The sequence below is a fragment of the Carassius gibelio genome, chromosome A20, assembly GCF_023724105.1.
Source record: "Carassius gibelio isolate Cgi1373 ecotype wild population from Czech Republic chromosome A20, carGib1.2-hapl.c, whole genome shotgun sequence".
In the NCBI taxonomy this organism is placed as follows: Eukaryota; Metazoa; Chordata; class Actinopteri; order Cypriniformes; family Cyprinidae; genus Carassius; species Carassius gibelio.
This window is the reverse complement of record NC_068390.1, coordinates 14794189-14814790: the sequence shown is the minus strand read 5'-3', so window position 1 is coordinate 14814790 and position 20602 is coordinate 14794189. Positions and strand designations below refer to the sequence as shown.

Sequence of the window (20602 nt, the reverse complement as noted above, 5' to 3'; positions counted from 1 at the left end):
CATGTAAATCATAAAACAACAAATAAATCCACGATTGCTCCTCAAAAATAAACTGAAGGTTCAACAGTGGATTCACAAGAAATTACATGCTCATGTAATCAACAAGTTATTTACAGAATACAAGGATTGACTAAATCAATCTGCAGAGATGATTGTTCCGGAGAAAAATAAGAAAACCATCAACATTAAACTTACATAATATTGGTCAAACACACACACACACACACACACACACACACAAACAGAATGATAATGCATTCTTATTGAGAATTCTTTTACCATTCTTACACAACAAAACATAATTTTTACGAAGCTAGTAAACAGTTTTGCGTTTGTGGAAACTCCCAGGAGGTTTTTGAACATAGACATAAGAGGGAAACAAGCTTAGAGACTGAAGCTTTTTACAATTCTGTTTCCCTCATAGGTAATAGGCAGGGCTGCTACTCTGGAATTCAGAGTCCTCACAAAAATGCACTTTATAAAGTATAAAAGCCAATCTCTCTCTCTTTTTTTGTACACTTCTCGGAACTAGGGCAACATATGCCAAAAAAGTATTACTGGAAAGTGTAGCCTTCAAGGCACATGGTTCAGGTCAGAACACTGATTGCTTATCAGTGTGGCACTGCAGTTCAAAGACTTCTTGCATTAACATTCATAATGAGGTTGTTAATGTCTGATACAGAATACACACATAACAGCTCTGTGATCTTTGTTCTGACGCAATTATGTGATGATTTGACTTAATGCTACAAATATGGCACTTCCACCTTGAGTGAGAGAGGAGACTGAATGATAGTATCTGAGATTTCAACAGCTGGATACAATGTATGCTGAAAAACATGTAACTGATTCCATAAAGTGCACAATTTCAGTGGCGTAAACATTTCCTCCATCTGCACTCAGGTAACCCCAGACCTTTTCTCTGATCAAACATCACTCCTCTCTGTCTCTCAGTCTCTCTCTCTCTCTCTTTCTTTCTTTCCACCACCACAGCTCTCAGTGTGACACATCTCTTGCTGCTCACAACCTTGAGACTGAATAGAATCATTCTGCTTCACTCGGTTTCTTTCATCCATACCTGAGGAGGAGGATAAATCCGGAAGATCACATAATGAGCATTTCTCAATTCATTAATATGACTTTATCTATCAGTAAACCACCATGATCGTTTTGAATGGAAACTTCAGGCAGGACATTCGCAGTAGATACTTCACAATAAAATTGCTATTATGGGACGAAACATCTGGTTGTATATGTCAGAACATCATAATATTATTATACCTACATATTTGAGCTATTGAAATTTATCTGTAAAATGTCCTGGTAAAAACAGACATTCACAAATCATGTGATGCCTTAAAGTTTTTCAAAGTTTGACCTCTACAGCAACTAATTAGCTAGAAATATAGCAAAATATCTAAATTTTTGTAAAAAAAAAAAAAAAAAAAGGAAGAAAGAAAATTTATACTCAGAAGTCCCCTTTCCTGATAATTGTCAAAAAAGCTAACCTGTTACAAACAATATACAGGTGCTGGTCATATAATTAGAATATCATCAAAAAGTTGATTTATTTCACTAATTTTATTCAAAAAGTTAAACGTGTATATTATATTCATTAATTACAAACTGACAGATATATTTCAAATGTTTATTTCTTTTAAAAATAAAATCCCAATTTTAGTATCTCAGAAAATTTGAATATTACTTAAGACCAATACAAAAGAATGGATTTGTAGAAATCTTGGCCAACTGAAAAGTATGAACATGAAAAGTATGAGCATGTACAACACTCAATACTTAGTTGGGGCTTCTTTTGCCTGAATTACTGCAGCAATGCGGCATGGCATGCAGTCGATGAGTCTGTGGCACTACTCAGGTGTTATGAGAGCCCAGGTTGCTCTGATAGTGTCCTTCAGCTTTTCTGCATTGTTAGGTCTGGCATATCGCATCTTCCTCTTCACAATACCCCATAGATTTTCTATGGGGTTAAGGTCAGGCGAGTTTGCTGGCCAATTAAGAACAGGGATACCATGGTCCTTAAACCAGGTACTGGTAGCTTTGACACTGTGTGCAGGTGCCAAGTCCTGTTGGAAAATAACATCTGCATCTCCATAAAGTTGGTCAGCAGCAGGAAGCATGAAGTGCTCTAAAACTTCCTGGTATATGGCTGTGTTGACCTTGGACCTCAGAAAACACAGTGGACCAACACCAGCAGATGACATGGCACTGCAAACCATCACTGACTGTGGAAACTTTACACTGGACCTCGAGCTAAGTGGATTGTGTGCCTCTTCTCTTTGAATTTTTGAAGCGAGACACTTCTGACACTGTTGTTCAAGAGTGGATTGACACAAGGAATGCGACAGCTGAAACCCATGTCTTGCATACGTCTGTGCGTAGTCGTTCTTGAAGCACTGACTCCAGCTGCAGTCCACTCTTTGTGAATCTCCCCCACATTTTTGAATGGGTTTTGTTTCACAATTCTCTCCAGGGTGTGGTTATCCCTATTGCTTGTACACTATTTTCTACCACATCTTTTTCTTCCCCTCACTTCTCTATTATTGTGCTTGGACACAGAGCACTGTGAACAGCCAGCCCTTTTTTGCAATGACCTTTTGTGTCTTGCCCTCCTTGTGCAAGGTGTCAATGGTCGTCTTTTGGACAACTGTCAAGTCAGCAGTCTTCCCCATGATTGTGTAGCCTACAGAATTAGACTGAGAGACCATTTAAAGGCCTTTGCATGTGTTTTGAGTTAATTAACTGATTAGAGTGTGGCACCAGCTGTATTCAATATTGAACCTTTTCACAATATTCTAATTTTCTGAGATACTAAATGTAAAAAATATTAATACAAAATAAACTGATTTCTAAAAATGTTTAAGATAATTTTATTTACTAGAAGATTTATTTTATTATTTTTTTTACTACATTTTACTTTTTACACATTTTGGAGTCTAAGAATGCACGAACTCATATAACTATATATATATAGTTATATATATATATATATATATATATATATATAAACTGATAAATCCAGCCGACATTACAGTAACAGCATTTAGTTCCACTGATTTAGAGTTGTTATATAAAACTCTATAAAATGATATACAATTTTGATCATATACAGACCCAAAACAGAACAATTGCAAACATTCCTGATTAAAATGATGCATAATTCATTATAAATAATATTGTTACTCTAAAACCAAAAATGACAAAATATTTTACTGGTTATTTTATTTATATTATCCTCAATACTCATTGCTTATGTTAAGGACTAAATTGTTCATGTACAGACACAATGCGGTCACCACTGTGAGTGCAGTTTTTTTTTTTTTCCTGATGTTACATTAATTTTTACAACTATTCCTGCTCTCCCTCTAGCTGTGGAGAGTGTCAGGTGAAAAGACAGCAGACAGATGGAAAACAAAAGCACATCCCTCCATCACACAGGAATATGAAAGAGCGTTGCTTGATTAAACCAGATTATGTTTCACAAACAAGGCAAAGTATAAAAGAAACAGATTTGTCAAGGACTCTCTCGCTCTTTCTCACACACACACAAACATATACACACACTTCACCAGTTTTCATGCTGATCAACGTGACGCACATACTGTGATGCATATATGATCACGCATCTGTTGTGGTCTTACAACATACACACAAACAAAAGACATTGATTATCTAGAAGAACACGACTCCTTACTCTCCCCGACTCACTGTCACAGGTGTCCTTTTATTTTACTGTAAAGACATCACACGTGGCCCTTGTTTTTACACACACACACACACAGGAAGTCAAACATCTCCCTCAGGAAATCCCTAAAAATGTATGTTGCGGTTGATGCATTAACATTTTAGGCTCATAAATGACTTTCCGTAAACAATATTTTCATTTCTCGTCATTTCAATCGATTGATAAATCTTTCCATCTCCATTTTCACTCCCTCTGCCTCCTGTTCTTTGCTCCTGTTCTTTCCTGTTCAAACAATTGTCATTGTTTGTCTTATTAGTCACCCCAAAGAGGAAAATAAAAAGATGTGTCCGCCACAAAAAGCTGGAGAATAATTAAAAGGAACACATGGAGGACAAACAAACAAATTGAGCAACAGCTGGTAAAGTTGTGTTTAATTTATTGAGGAAAGGAACATAAACCAAAAGAATCTCAGTCAGGATTCCAGTTCCTTTTTGAAACCTTTTTGGTTCTGCTATGATAAAGTGCACTTACAGTTATCACACTTTCCATTTGAGTTTGAGTCCTGGCATTTCTCTCTAAGACACACAAACACACACGTTGTACATCTTTTTCCTGGACCTAAAAAATACACACATTAAAAGAAGACAAAACAGACAGGTGTGTTTTTGCATACAAGGTGTGTAACTGTGAAAAGTGACAGTATAATAGGTGGATCTTAACATATCCAGATGTTCATGTGTATGGGGATTCATTTCACAGTTTTAAGCAGTTACAGTACTTTTAGGTTAGGCTACTCTTCTAACAAACTTCAAAATGATCCAGGTCACCATAAGAGACCTGACTGAATTCAGACCATCTCTGACAAACACTCATCAGCTTTCATTTCTTCATTTTTAACCATGACTTCCCCATGCGAATAACAGGTCAATTTAAATAGTTTTAAAGTTTTAAAAAAATATAATTTATTTCTGACCCAGTATGTCTACATAATATTTATGTACAGTTTCATGACGCAGAAATTTCGATTTCATTTTCCAGTTTGAAGGAATGTGTGTTTCCCATTACAATTTCGGCACATTTCTGTTGATTTTGATCATTTAACAAACCAGCCAAAAGAACAGGCATGGAAGAGATATGTGGTTTTAGTACCAATAAAACATATTCAAACAACCACATATGCTCCTCTTTTTGAAAAACAACACTTTGCTGGCGTCACTGGGAAACTACAAATGAAAGAACAGTCCAAATAATCAGTCAGCATTTGTCAAGGCTCAGGGAACAACAGGACAAACACAAACACTGCATAGTCAATCTCACAGTTGTTACACAGTGTTCATACATCTATATTGCATGTAGTGTGGCTTTAATATATAATTACACATAATCTTGTTTGAGGAGTGTGAAAATGCAGACCACAGACCTAGAATGAATGAACCAATATCATAAATCCATTTCACCAGTTTTTTTTCCTTCAAATCATTTACTCTATTGTTACAATGAATGCGATGTGAACGGACAAAAAAGGCAAATAAATCATGTTTTTCAGTTGTGAACTACTTTTCCTTAAGAGTATGATGATTTCTGAGGGAATAAAATGGTAAATTATACATTTGCCTAAAATTAAAACAAAAAAAGCTATACACTTAATAAATGGGAGTACCAATCAGTTGTTAAGAGTTTCTATAAGCTTAGTTTATTATAAAAAAAATAATGTGTAGCAATTTTGGTGTAAAATGAGTGTGGAATGTTCATCTCGTCCCTGTATTGCACCTTGTTTTCCTTCGGTGACCATTTCAGGTCAATCTCTCCCATTTATGTACAAAATTAAATGTCAGGATTATCAGTATGTTTCTGTATCGCCTTCTATAAAGTTCCCCATTTACCTGAAGTCAGATTCTCTCCTGACTCTACAACATATATTACATAGTAAAGGCCCTCCGAGATAAATGCCACTTATTGTAACAGCAACAACCTGTCAGATACTTCAATAAAACCTAAACTTTACTGACAGGATTGAAGCAATCTGAAGACTGGTGCATCTCAAGTTTCTCCTACCACTGATCTCACATCTGTGTCCAAAACTTTCATATATTAAAAGGATAGTTAACCCCAAAAAATGAACATTTTCTCATCCTCAGACCTTCCAAGATGTAGATGAGTTTGTTTCTTCAGCAGAACAGATTTTCCGCATTAAATCACTTGTTCACCAGTGGAGAATGAGAGTCTAAACAGCTGATAAAAACATCACAATAACCCCATTCACTGCATAGGGATGCACTGGTTAGCAAAGTGATGCTATGCTAAATTTATCCAAATCTGTTCTGGTGAAGAAACAAACTCATCTACATCTTGGATGGCATAAGGATGAGTCAAATTTCCAGCAAGTTTTCATTTTTGGTGAACTACACCTTTAGCACCTAAAAGTAAATGATAAAATTAAATGCCACATGATTTTGCTTTTAAAAAATGACCATGTTTACAAGTTACAACATCTATTTAGGAGAAAAAAAAAAGATGGATTCAACCCACCTGGAGTAACTAAAGCAGGAACTAGAAACTAGAAGTCAGTTGGGACCGGCAGATTTGGTTGAACTTAACAAGAGTTGACTGCAAGGCTGTTAACACACGTGTCTATGTAAGGCCATTACCTACAATGGAAGGTAACAACAGTGATAGATAAGAATGGAAAGAAGACAAAAGCAGCATTTCAGCCTTGCATTTCTGCCCTTTTTCTTTGTTACTATAAAAGAGCAAAGAATTCAAATCGCACAACTTTTGAAAACTCTCTCGGTAACAAGACTGCAACTATTTCTGGATGAAAAGCAGTCACATCACAGCAGCTGCCTGCATGACTAAATGCAGACACACACACACGCTCACTCATGTAACAGACTGCTCAGAACCATAATCTAATTTCCACAACAAGCCAAAATCCAAAACAAATTGTTACACAGTGCAAACAGCCCCTCCAATGACTGAACTAGGATGTGTGGATTCACCAGCTACTGGGTAAAAGTCGTATGAAGGACGACTGAAGAGTAGGCATCACAGTATGAAACATCTAAAGGGACCCGAAACGGCTCCATGACCTTAAGCCAGAGATTGAGAGAGAAACCCTCCTCCTGGTTTCAGATACCCAAGATGAGAGGCACTTTCCAGGGCACTAAACAAACAGAAGCAGTGACTCTTGCTGGAGTACCAGGACTCTTTGCTCTTTTTGTAGCTTTTTGATTCCTTCAAGTTTGATTCCACAAGTATTGTATTTGAATATGTTGTGATTTTTTTTGTGTTGCTTTTGTGTTACTTATTGTTGTTTTTGTTTATAAAGTGCCTTCCAGATGCAGGTGACTGACTTGAGGGTCAGATTTGAAGAGGTGTTTTTTTCCCCCCAGGGGGCAGTGAGATGGCAAAATGGGGTTACAGAGGGATTTTGGCAACTCAGTCTCAGCTGGAGACCCTGAGAATGAGATAAGGAAAAAGGAGAGGGATGTGGAAAAGGAATCTAGTGGATATCATTTTCACATATACCCTTCCTTTTGGTCTCTTCTCGCATCCCTCCTCTGCTCCTTCATTCTCTGGACTGATAGAACAGGATGTATCCCGACTCCGAGTTCTTGGAAATATCAGAAGTCAAACCGTAGAACTCCTCTATCGCCTGTGCATCAATTTTCTGTGAGAGAAATGGAAAGGAACAGATAGAGAAAATAAATGGTGTGAAAAAGCAGAAAAGAGGAGCGTTGTATTCTGCATGCATTAGGATTTATAATTTGACTGTTTGCTACCAATCTAAAGTTTGGGATAACATCTAAAAAAAAAAAAAAAAAGTTTATGAAAGACGTCATGTTTGTTCACTAAGGCTCCATTTATTGGTCTAAAATACAGCACAAATGTTAAATATTATTGCAATTTATAATTTGAATACATCTTAAAATGTAATTCAATCCTGTGATGCAAAGCATTTTCAGCATCGTTGCTCCAGTCTTCAGTGTCACATGATCCTTCAGAAATCACTCTAATATGCTGATTTGCTGCTCAAGAAACATTTCAAATTTTTAGCAATTTTGAAAACAGTTGTGCTGCTTAATATTATTGTGGAAACTGTATTATAACATTTCTTTACCATCACGCTTGATAAATTTCTTGCATTCTGAAATCTTGTGAAAACTATTAATTTCTTTATATAAAATCCCACTGACCCCAAACTTTTAAATATACATATATATAAAAAAGTTGCATACCTCCACAATGTCATCATCAAATAGCAGCCAGAAACCATGACTCTTCACGATGGTGATGTAATGCCCTCTGTTTGGGCCACTAACACACACAGTTACAGAGGCAGTGTTTAAACTTTTGAAGGAAATCAACTTATATTTTAAATATTTAGGCCATAAAACAAAAATCACCATAAAATAAAAATATAAATAAAATTATTATTATTATTTTGTACATATCTCTTTTATGATTAAGTTATCCTTCTTTATTCTTAAAAAGGGGGGGGGGGGGGGGGGGTGAAATGCTCGTTTTCACTCAATATCCTGTTAACCTTGAGTACCTATAGAGTAGTACTACATCCTTCATAGCTCCAAAAAGTCTTTAGTTTTATCATATTCATAAGAGAAAGATAGTTTGTACTGATTTTTCCCGGAAAAACACGACCGGCTGGAGGCGTGACGTGTGGGCGGAGCTAAAGAATCACGAGCACCAGTAGGCTTTTGCGTTGAGAGCGTCTGGGAGCTGTGACACCGTGAGGAAAAAAACATCCAAAACCATGGCTGACAGTCAGATTCAGCCATTTATTTATGATCCAGAATCAGATCCAGAGGCTGAAATTTAACAAGAGCAGCATCAGCAACAACGTCTCTATGTGGTATGAACTGAAACTGTATATATTTGCTTAGCGGTTTTGGAAAATGACTAAGTTCCACTTTGTCGTCTTTTTTTTTTTTTTTTTTAAGCTGTACATGTGGAAAGTGCAGTTTGATGACAACATCGCATGTTGTTTACTTGATGCGCTTACGCGCCGATAGCTAAGTTAACAACACAGAGATATTTGAAGCAGTTTTACTCACCGCATGCGGATCCAACACACGATCGTGACCCTTTTTCGTTGGGACTGCATTATCCTTAAGAAATAAACGATACGCAAATCCGGCGTCAAACTGGACCTTGTTTGTAAAACAAGCATCTTCGAAATGCAGGGAACAAACACAAACACTTACACAACGCCGTTGATGCTCTGTAAAAATAAACTCCATCCACTGGTCCCTTAATGCTGTTTTTTTTTTGGTAATCTGTGCAGGGTTGTCTTGCCCTGGCAACCAAAAACACACTTCTTTTGTGACATTTCGCGACGCTCTCGCTCTGATCAGTGGATGTCTCTGCTCTCAGTGCTCTGCTATACAGGAGCACGCTCTTCCGGCAAACGTGCCCTCAGGACCCATATAAGGAAATTCCGCTCCATCTAACGTCACACAGAGCCATGCTCGAAAAAAAACTTTCCGAAACTTGTGACAAACCGGAAGGAGTATTTTTGGAACAGAAACTTAATTTTTTAAACTTTGTCCATGTTTAGCATGGGAATCCAACTCTTTAACAGTGTAAAAAACTCAGTATGCATGAAATAGCATTTCACCCCCCCCCCCTTTAAAAAAAAAACATTACCATAAAAGTGTACTTTCACACTGTGGCAAATATATTACCGGTATATAGACTGCATATAAGGTCAGTATTTATAACATTTGACTTAATTGTACATGGCATGTACATGACAGTGTTAAGACAGTTTGTTTTTATATGTTGCAGAAGTACATGTTTGACAGTTCTCATACCTGCCACAGTGGACCACCACAGCGACGAGGTCATACATGCGGTCGAGGTTGACGGCATCTGCGGAGGTGTTGAAGAGGCGGAGCTCCAGTGGAAAGACCACACGGTAGCTCAGTTTAGTGTACCGATGCAGCTGCTCCATGTACTTAAAGCGCTTCAGATGAAGAGCCAGGATCATGGGCAGCTTCTTCACACGCATACTACAAGACATACACAAATGATAATAAAACAAAATGATTAGTACGTATACATTCATATTGTAGTGTATAAAACATCACCAATGCATTTTCATAGCTGATGCAGAGTACATTGTTAACGGTTTTGTGTATCTGACACATTGACACTCACCGTTTCTGTGCCTCTTGTTTGCTACAGCACATTTCACAGTAGTATTTATACTCACTGCACAAGGTCTCTGTATTACTGAAGTCCCTGTAAAACCATCAGACAAAACACATCTAAGTGCAGGACCAATGAGGAAAACAACTGGTTGTGTACATTAGCATGTTATGATATATGCAGTGTGTATATGTTTACCTGAGACAGTGTGTTATTGAAGTATTCTGCTCAACATCTACAGACAAATCCAAAAAGTCTTCATCCTTGCTACTGACCTGGAAAAACAAAGGGCATGCAAGTTCACAAAACACTTATGTGTTGGGAAAGAAGAGAAAACATCTCTTCAGAAACAGATCTCGCCACCCGCAGGGACAATATTAGTTGTCAAGCATCTTCAAGGGGCAGAGTTAGTGGGAACTAATTTCTGCAAAGATGTTTACCCTTTTGGCGACCCTTTTCTACGAATGGTTTCAGTTGTTTAAGGTCAACGGTTGCACTCTGTTGACCTGATTGTCTCCTGTTGTCTTGCACATATTGTAGAAAGACACAAGCGAGGATGTGTTAAAGCACAGGCATGTGACAGCGTGTTAGCACTCAACTGCATTCTAGTGGCAATGTGTTAATGCAAAGAAAAGGTCGGTTTTTCAACAGAAAAGACTGAAAAGTGGGCCACATGGTAGAGAGACACTGCAAAGTCCAAACGATTGGTCGATTGTTTTTGTATAAGACCACTCACAATAATATTTTCTGGCTGTCTAACAGAAGACAACTTTGCAAAAAAATTTGCAAAAAATTTTTACATATCCTTTGCAAAATTCAAATGTTTAGAATGTCTTTATTTATATATTATTTTTATTAATATTAAAAAGTCATAAAAAGTGCTTATTTTACATTTAATTTTTAAATTATGACATTTACATTTATTTACTGTCCCTGAAGATACTGCAAAACATATTTCAGAATTTTCTGCAAGACAAAAAAAAAAAAAAAAAAAAAAAGATTAATTAAAAATAAATTATTCTGTTTTTCCTATTGATTCTATACATTTTATAGAATTCTTTATATATATATATATATATATATATATATATATATATATATATATATAAACAGAATTACAAGATATAAAATCTGAATTTGGACCTTTTTTTCCTCTGAATTCTAAGTCAATTCTGAGTTTTGTTTCATGGAATAAAAAATAAATAAAGGTAATTGTGATTCTGTCTTACAATTCTTTATATCCCATAATTTTGTGTTAAAAAGTCACAATTACCTTTTTTTTTTTTAATCCATTCACAGAAACAGACTTCAATAGCTATATAAAATAAAAACTAGGGCTGGTAAGTGATAAATTTTTTAAAAATCTAATTAATTACATGATGTGGTGATTAAATAACCTAATTAATCGCGCATCAAATTTGGAGAAATTACTCCCAAAAGATCATTTAAAGTCATTGTGGTGTGCAAAGTAAAATGTATTACATATACTCTTTTTGACCATGTGAGTAAATTATGAAATAATTGTCATTTTTGGTTGGGTGAACCATAACTTTAATAATTTATTTTCTTAATATTACCATTATTACTATGAAAATATTAAATAAATAAATAATAAACTAAAGAATAAACTAAAACTGCCAGTAGGTGGTGGTAAATGTCTTAATGATTAAGTCATCGAGTCATTTATTCATTTATTTCATTTGTTCAAAAGGCTGATTCATTCAGGAGTGAAGTAAATGGTTCTTTATGAATGGTTCATTGAATCATTAGGCTTGTTCGAGCGGATCATCACCATCAGACCGATCGGTTTGTGACATCAAAGAACCGCAAGAGCTTTAGAGAGCATACGGCTACTTGTGCTATTGAATCGCTCTTGCGGTATTTTGATGTCATACAGATAGGTCTGTGCAGCATCACTTCCAAGCCAACGCATCAACCAATGGTTCAACACGCCAAATGGTTCATCAAATTCGTTCAAAGCGTGGATTAAGAAATGAAATAACGCTGAGTGTTGGTTGGGGTTGAACAGTTGTACTTTGTCTTTATCTTCTGGTTGGCAAAATTTAGCAAAACAGACAACATTGTGTCTAATATAACACAATATTAACTTCTTAATGAACTGTTGTATACGATGAGTATCACATTTACACTCATGTGATATTGTACTTAGCCTACAGTTCGTGCGATATTTCTTAACTATGTAATGTAAATATGAGACAATTTCAAACAGGAGCATTTTGCCCCCTATCTTGAATTTTAGGGACATTTTCTAGGCTCCGTCACGCAGTATGTTGTTGTCCTGCCTCATATTTGTCATCAATGGACTGTATGAAATGGCAGATGATCCACATATATCAACTGCGGGGCAAGTGCGTCAAATACGTTAATAATTTTAACGCGTTGTTTTTCTCCATAATTAATTAATCTAATTAACGCATAAAATGACCAGCCCTAATAAAAACTAAGTAATACAATAAATAGTATAACAAAATACAAAACAATATATACGGGATCATTCTTTTTATTATTAGAAACATCTTGCAGATTCTGCAAGGGGTATATAAACTGAAGTGCAGAACAATATTCGCAAACACTTCACATAGCAAAACTCATACCGTCTCACAGTTGAGACAGCGCGTCTCATTGGTCAGCGTGCCCTGGAAGATATCGTGAACCCAGGTGGGCTCAGTCTTGTTCTGTTCTGGCTCGGTGTCCGTGGTGATGGCAGTGCCATTGTTCTTTAGCCGTCCGTTCTGTTTTTCCTGTTTCTTCTCCTCTTGCAGGATGTCAGCCACTGTGTTCAGCAGGTAGTTTAGGAACTCGTGGGCGTCCTGCTGCATGTAGTTATCAAACAGGTCTACAGGAAGAATCAGAGAGCAAAAACTGAAATATTTCAAATCTGTAATTACTTCTTTAGCGCATATCATTTTAAAAACCTGTATTCTTCAGGCTGTTTCAGTTAACTCTATTAAAAATTAGGGCTGGGCAAGTTAACGCGTTTTTATCGCGTTAACGCATTAATTAATTAACGCCGACAATTAGTTTATCGCGCGTTAACGTACTTTTTATTTTGAAAGTCCGTTGCTCACTGCGTTTCACTACACATAGCTAGACTGTAATAAAACAACCGAATACAACACAAACCATGGGTCACAGGAGGGGTGGGATGTTTATCAGTAGGCTACTTGCTGCTTGGGATGAGCTACAGCGCAAAACAGAAAATCATGTCCAGAGCCGAATTCCATCTGGTTGGAATGACTTGTATAAGCGACTCCTTCTTTTGTCTAAGTTCAATTTGTTTTGTTCTAATTCTGCAGCACTCGCTGCACTGTGCTTAAATGGCCAACAACCTTTCTGCATTTGGCCAGGACGTTGTCAAACGCGCTGTTGTGCAGAGATACTATGACAGAACGCTGGAGACTGTGCGCGACGCAGGGGACGTGTTCAAAAAGCAGATGTCTCGCAGCAGCTATCATATTTCTTGCGCTATCTGTGCTAAGTGTGCTGACTTATTTGAAATGTCCCACTGATGTGCAACAGGAATAAAATGTTTAGCGAACGTTTCAGCAAAATGTCTCTCTTTATCACCTCAATACAAATTTACAAAAAACCCTACCATTCCAAGAAACCGCGTTATTTTTTATTCTTTTATTATGTGTTTTCTTTCGCTGTCATTCTGTTGTACTGCGGAGCTTCTGTCACGAAAACAAATTCATCCTCGCATGTGTAAACATACCTGGCAATAAAGCTCATTCTGATTCTGATTCTGATCTTTTTTTTTTTTTTTTTTGGACTGAGATTCTCAGTCTCTTAAAGGAGATTGATGTTGTTGCTCAGAAGGGGGCAGTTATATATATATATGTAACCCAGGTATATTCCCCTCAAAGTTAAATAAAAAGTATTTAGGACTCTTAATAATAACGTTTAGTGGGTACTGAATTCATAGTTCTTTTAAAATGTGTATATGGGCATCTACCCCTTTAAGAGCATCGTTTGTGTTATAGTTTGGTTGTAATGTACATGTGCAAAACGTGGGTTTTACTAACAAGTTAGTTTTGTCCGTTATTCATTGGTGAATAATTGTTTAAGCCCGCCTGATATCTACGTAATGTGAAGTTTGATTGGTTCTTGAGAGTGGAGGGGAAAAGGAGAGAAGAAGAAAGAAAGCGAACGGAACAGGTGTGTGTCAAAGCGCGCCGTTGTATGTGTGAGAGAATCGCGATTAATCCGGATAGGATTGATTGATTTCATTTATTTTTGAGCAACAAAAAGTATTGAAATAGTTTATTTAGCAGTATTTGTTTTGTTTTCACAAAGTTCGCTGGCTGTAGGCTGAATGCTGAGTTAACTTTCTGTTTGTCAGTACACTTGTGTGAGTTCCAGACGAGTTAGTGCTTACTACAAACGAAATAGTGACTACTAAAGTGAACTTTTAATATCAACGTGAATAACGGTGATAAGGAGAAGCTTAGCGACTGGACATCCAGGTAGCGCCCTGAATTACCGAGAGATTCAGGGTTCCCCTGGCAACGAGGGATCGCGAGGTTCGTCAGGACGTGCATATCAGTGAGAACCGAGGGATTAAAGTTTCCTAACAAGGGAGGACTCTTCACTACGGTTAAGGTATTTCAGTTTAATATTTATTTGGCTCTTCGGAGTGAAGCGGCCAATTATCTTTTTGTTTTGTGGCCACAACGCACGCGAGCAACGGTTACAGGCCTGCAACGAGGGGTGAGCGTGATTGGGTGTGTATGTGTGTGTGTGTGGGCCCACGTGAGTTAATGTGTTTATCTGTCAAATTATAACTGCTGCTTTATTTGCAACAAGGGGTTTGATTTATTAATATCCCTTTTCTGTTAAAGGGAAGTTTCTTATATTTTACATGTAAATAGATGGGCATTTAAAACCGTGTAAGAACTATATTGAGGGACATTTGATTTATTATTTGGTAAAAAGAGTCATACTCAACAGCTAACTTTAATATTCCTCTGTAGATTGACATACAATTGTGAAAGTACATTTATCTGAGATTGTGTATCATTTAATATTCTAACTGCCCAATTGTGCTCATTTTAAAAGAGGCAGTTAATTGTAGTTTACTTTTTATTTATTCTGCCTTTTTGTTTCATATTTTCTATTTTTCATTTAAATTCATATTGGTTTTAATAAACATTGTAATCGTTTTACTTGAAGTGATTTCATCGAGTGGTTGAGTTGAAGGTTAATCTGAATATTTTGTATTGTGTTAATTTATATTCACATAAAAAGTCAGGGTTATAGCTACACATAGGGAATAGTGTTTGTGCTGAAGGGTGTTAAGAGAGTTCCCTTATAATAAGTCGAGAGACTGCAAAGTTTGAACCCGAGTACCCGCCTTAAGAGCTCAAGTACATCATTACTGAGAGGGAAGAGGGTGCTACATAAAGTGGTGGCCAGTACGGGGAATTTCTTTCTTTTTTTTCTAACACCCTAGTTAATAGTTAAACCATAAACACCCTTAATTTAGTTCTGTTCTAGTCTTGCATGCAGTGATGGATTCGAGTGGAAACCCTGAGCTCCGAGCAGAACTTATTTCATGGTGCAAAGAGGCTGTGGTGGATGAAACGCATGCCATTTTGCTGGTAGGGGTTTCTGCTGAAGCTGATGTGGCCTATATTGAGGATGTAGCTCAGACTGTGAAAGCTTGGGGAAGGGTACGTGTAAGAGCTACCAAAACAGGTGTTAGCTCTAATACTTTAAAAGTATTATGTGAGTGTAGGGAAGCTGTGAACCCATTGACTGCTCCACCAGTATTGCTGCCTGATGAGGGGGAAGATCCATGGAGGGTGGTGATAGTTCAGGAGTGTGATCCCTCTCCTGCAAAGTTTACTGAAAAGCTGACAATGTTTCTCGCTAAAGAAGGGAAGTCTATGCAGGATTTGCAATCCTTAGTTTCTCCTTTCAGTCACAGTGCTGGTTCTCCTGAGTCAATCATCAGGGCTGTGGGTGATCTGTTGGATAAAACGGGCAGACAAACCACTGACAGTAGTGCATATAGACGGTTACGTACATTTTCTGGTTCTGTTCCAACACCGACAGGAGAAGAAAATATGGAGAACTGGATGGACCAAGCTCGCATGATGATCACAGAGTGTGAGTGCTCTGAGAAAGAGAAAAGAAGAAGAATTGTGGAGAGCTTAAAGGGGCCTGCTCTTGATATTGTCAAAGCCGTGAGATTTTCTAGTCCTGATGCTGATGCTCTACAGTATCTAGAAGCTTTAGAAAGTACTTTCGGAACCTCTGAATCAGGCGAAGATTTGTATTTTGCTTTCCGTCTTCTCCGCCAGTGTCGTGGTGAAGCTATGTCTGATTTCCTCCGCAGAGTAGAGAAATCCTTAACTAAAGTGGTACAAAGAGGTGGACTGTCCCCACAGATGGTAGATAGAGTGAGAGTAGAGCAATTGATTAGAGGAGCAGTAGAGTCAGATCTGATGCTTCTACAGTTAAGGCTGCGAGAGAGAAAAATGCAACCACCTACCTTCTTAGCTCTGTTAAATGAGATCCGAGAAGCAGAAGAGAGTGAAGCAGCCAGACAGAAAATCAGAACTACTGTAAAGACAGTACAGAGTCAGGAACAAAAACTCAGCTTTGCAGTTGTAAGTGAGTTAAGAGCAGAGATCCAGGCCTTGAAAACCCGATTAAGTGATGAATCTCCAAAAATGTCAAATGCTCACAGGATGCTGGAGTCAAAATCTAGGCCCACTAAGAAAAGTGTAGAGACACCACCAGATGAAGTCGAAGCACTGAAACAACAAATACAACAGCTGCAGCAGAAGTTAGGAATAATGGAGGTAGGCTATGGTTTGCCAGTAACCCATGCTCAGCAACAGCAATCAAAACCTGTTTCTGCTCAGTCAAGGACCAGATCTTCCACTGATAGAGAGGATTTTTTCTGTTACCGGTGCGGGGAAGATGGGCACATTGCCACAAAATGTAAAGCTCCTGAGAATCTTTCATTGGTTATTCAGAAACTGGTCCGTTCTCTAAAAAAGGCGAAGAGTGGAAGGAATGATGCCTCAGGAGACAGTTCTAAGGCTGGTAATCGTGATTGCTATTCTGCAAGAAGTCAGGTTGATATCTCAGAAGCAAACTGCCTTCCAAAAGGGCTGGTGGGTCCTTCATCCACTGTTTCAGTGAAGATAAATGGACATCCGTGCAAAGCGCTGCTAGACAGTGGGTCTCAGGTAACAATTGTTTTTGACTCCTGGTATTCCAAATACCTATCTGAGGTGCCTTTACAGCCTCTTCATGGACTTTCAATTTGGGGATTGAGCTCCTCAAGCTATCCGTACAAGGGGTACATAGTGATTGATGTCTCATTTCCTGTTCCTTTTACTGGAGTGGAAGAACCAATCTCCATTCTAGCATTGGTTTGTCCTGAGCCCCAAGGTTTTCAGCAAGTCCCTGTGATAATTGGGACGAATTCCAGTTTTTTTGGAAGACTAGCAGCATTGAGTGGAGACACTAATACTCCTAATGTGTTGCATGCACTACGAATCCAGTCCAACTACCCTGACTTTTGCTTAACCGAAGAGCCAGAAGCGAAGGTCAAATGGGTGGGGCCCCGCTCTCTTGTTGTTCCTCCGAGAGGTGAGGTATATGCAGACTGTACGATGGAGTATGAAAAACCATTGAAGAAGGACATTTTTGTAGTTGAAGCCACTGCTGATGATCAATTACCTGCAGGACTATTCATCCCCCCCGTGGTGCTGCCTTTCTCAGCTATTAACAGGGACACCTTTCAGCTGCCTGTGCATAACGAAACATCTAAAGAGGTTACTGTGCCTCCTGGCACTGTTCTTGCTCACATGTTTCCAACTGATACTGTCACAGAGACTTGCAGAGAGAGAAGCAAATCAAAGAAGATCGACCCAGGTTTGTTTAATTTTGGCACGTCTGTCATTCCTGTTGAATGGGAAAAAAGGTTACGGGAAAAGCTGTCTGGAAGGATCAATGTGTTCTCCCTTGAGGAGTGGGATGTTGGATTGGCAAAAGGTGTTAAACATCACATTCAATTAAATGACCCTAGACCATTCAGAGAGAGATCCCGTCGTATAACTCCTGCCGACATTGACGATGTGCGCCGTCACATAAAAGACCTACTTGCATCGGGCATAATAAAAGAGTCACGAAGTCCTTACGCATCACCCATTGTGATTGCTAGAAAGAAAAATGGAAGTGTGAGGATGTGCATTGACTATCGCACACTCAACCGTCGAACTATTCCTGACCAGTACACAACCCCGAGAATAGATGATGTGTTGGATTGCTTGTCTGGTAGCAGATGGTTTACAGTATTAGACTTGCGAAGTGGTTACTATCAGGTCGAGATGGCAGAGGAGAGCAAGGAAAAAACTGCATTCATATGCCCATTGGGATTTTATCAGTTTGAGCGCATGCCACAGGGAGTTACTGGAGCTCCTGCTACGTTCCAGCGGCTTATGGAAAAGGTAGTAGGAGACATGCATTTACTGCAAGTTATTGTCTATCTGGATGATTTGATTGTGTTTGGTCGTACTCTGGAAGAACATGAAGAGAGACTCTTCAAAGTGCTTGACCGTCTTGAGGAGTTTGGGCTAAAAGTGTCCATTGATAAATGCCAATTCTGCCAAGAGAAAGTCAAGTATGTAGGACATATTGTTTCTGCTTCTGGAATTTCCCCAGACCCAGAGAAGGTGGAAGCAGTCACTCGCTGGAAAATGCCTACTGATCTCAAGTCCTTGCGGTCATTCCTAGGATTCTGTGGGTTTTACCGGCGCTTTATTAAGGATTATTCCGCAATTGTAAGACCACTGACAGACCTTACCAAAGGTTATCCACCAGTGAAAGGGAAAAAAGACAATGCTTCAACAGGGAAATATTTCAAGGAAACGGAACCCTTTGGTGAAAGCTGGAATCAAGCATGTACAGAGGCTTTCAGGAAGATTGTTCACTGCCTTACTAATGCCCCAGTCTTGGCTTTTGCGGATTCCACTAAGCCATATGTGCTTCATGTTGACGCCAGTTCAAATGGTTTAGGTGCAGTCCTGAATCAAGAATACCCAGAGGGGTTGCGTCCAGTGGCTTATGCAAGCCGAAAGTTAAGTTCTACTGAGCAGCGTTATTCCACACACCAACTTGAGTTCCTGGCTCTTAAGTGGGCAGTAGTTGATAAGTTCCATGACTACTTGTATGGCGTCAAGTTTGTCGTGAGAACTGATAATAATCCACTAACTTACATCTTGACCAGTGCCAAGTTGAATGCCACGGGACATCGATGGCTTGCCGCATTAGCCACTTATGATTTTAGCTTACAGTACAAGCCAGGAAAGCAAAATGTGGATGCGGACGCATTGTCTCGATATCCTTTCAGCATGGAGTCTGAAGAGTGGGCAGAAATACCACAAACAGCAGTAAAAGCTGTATGTCAACTAACCAGCTCGTCTTTAGGTGGTGAGTCTCCTTCAAGGTTGATAGACCAACTCTGTGTCTCTCCACAAAGTATTCCAACAATGTATGCTTGTCCTACCGAGCTTGAAATTGGTCAAATGGAGTTGTGGACACACGAAGATCTAAGGTCAGCTCAGGACCAAGACCCCATCATTGCTCCAGTAAAAAATGAAGTGGTTTCAAACAAGGTGCTTACCATGCCCAAAAGCTCAAATCCAGCTGTGGCACTATTACAACGACAAAGCCAAAAATTAACCATCAGAGACAATCTTCTATATAGAGTAATTACTGATCAAGATGGAAAAGAAAGATGGCAAATGGTTTTACCTGAGAAGTTCCATCTTCAGGTAATGAAATCCTTGCATGATGATGCAGGTCACTTGGGGGTTGAGCGGACTTTTGAACTGCTAAGAGATAGGTTCTACTGGCCTAAAATGCACCAGGACATTGATCGGTATGTGAAGACTTGTGGAAAGTGTGTGGTCAGGAAAACTTTGCCACAGAGGTCATCACCACTGAATCGCATCACTAGCAGTGGGCCTTTAGATCTTGTATGTATGGATTTCCTCTCCATAGAACCTGATTCAAAAGGGATTGCAAATGTACTGGTCATAACAGATCATTTTACACGTTATGCTCAAGCCTTCCCTACAAAGGATCAAAGAGCTGTGACTGTGGCCAAAGTTCTGTGTGAGAAATTTTTTGTCCACTATGGATTGCCCGCAAGAATACATTCTGATCAAGGCAGAGACTTTGAGAGCCGTCTCATTAAAGAGCTTCTGGGAATGTTGGGGATCCGAAAATCTCGTACCTCACCTTACCATCCGCAGGGTGACCCTCAACCTGAGCGATTCAATCGCACCCTTCTTTCAATGTTGGGTACCCTTGATCCTGCAAAGAAAGCAAAATGGAGCCAACATATTAGCCAGCTGGTACATGCTTATAATTGTACCAAGAACGAAGCGACTGGTTACTCGCCGTACTATCTATTGTTTGGGCGGGAGGCTCGCCTACCTGTGGATCTTTGTTTTGCAACTTCACCTAATGGAGATAATGAAGTAACATATCAGCAGTATGTGGAAAGAATGAGACATGAACTTCAAGAAGCTTACCAATTAGCAGAGGAGGCTTCTTTGAAAAATCATCAACGGAATAAACAACATTATGACAAAAGAGTGAAACCTCAAATGTTGGAAAAAGGAGATCGTGTTTTCATTCGAAACCTGGCTCAAACAGGAAAGCAAAAATTGGAGGACAGGTGGA

At 38.6% G+C, this 20602-nt stretch overlaps 1 protein-coding gene across 1 annotated transcript in view; it reads right to left on the bottom strand.

The window, feature by feature from the left end:
* Positions 1 to 4122: 4122 nt before the first annotated feature.
* The window catches only part of LOC127938225 (ubiquitin carboxyl-terminal hydrolase 46), a 31867-nt gene continuing 15387 nt past the window's right edge, over positions 4123 to 20602 (bottom strand). The window contains exons 4-9 of the mRNA XM_052534689.1: positions 12487 to 12728; positions 10070 to 10146; positions 9881 to 9964; positions 9535 to 9732; positions 7942 to 8020; positions 4123 to 7373 (exon numbers count right to left, since the gene is read on the bottom strand). Coding sequence (XP_052390649.1) covers positions 7272 to 7373; positions 7942 to 8020; positions 9535 to 9732; positions 9881 to 9964; positions 10070 to 10146; positions 12487 to 12728 — 782 coding nt within the window. The 3' untranslated portion in view covers positions 4123 to 7271. The remainder of the gene's footprint in view (positions 7374 to 7941; positions 8021 to 9534; positions 9733 to 9880; positions 9965 to 10069; positions 10147 to 12486; positions 12729 to 20602) is intronic.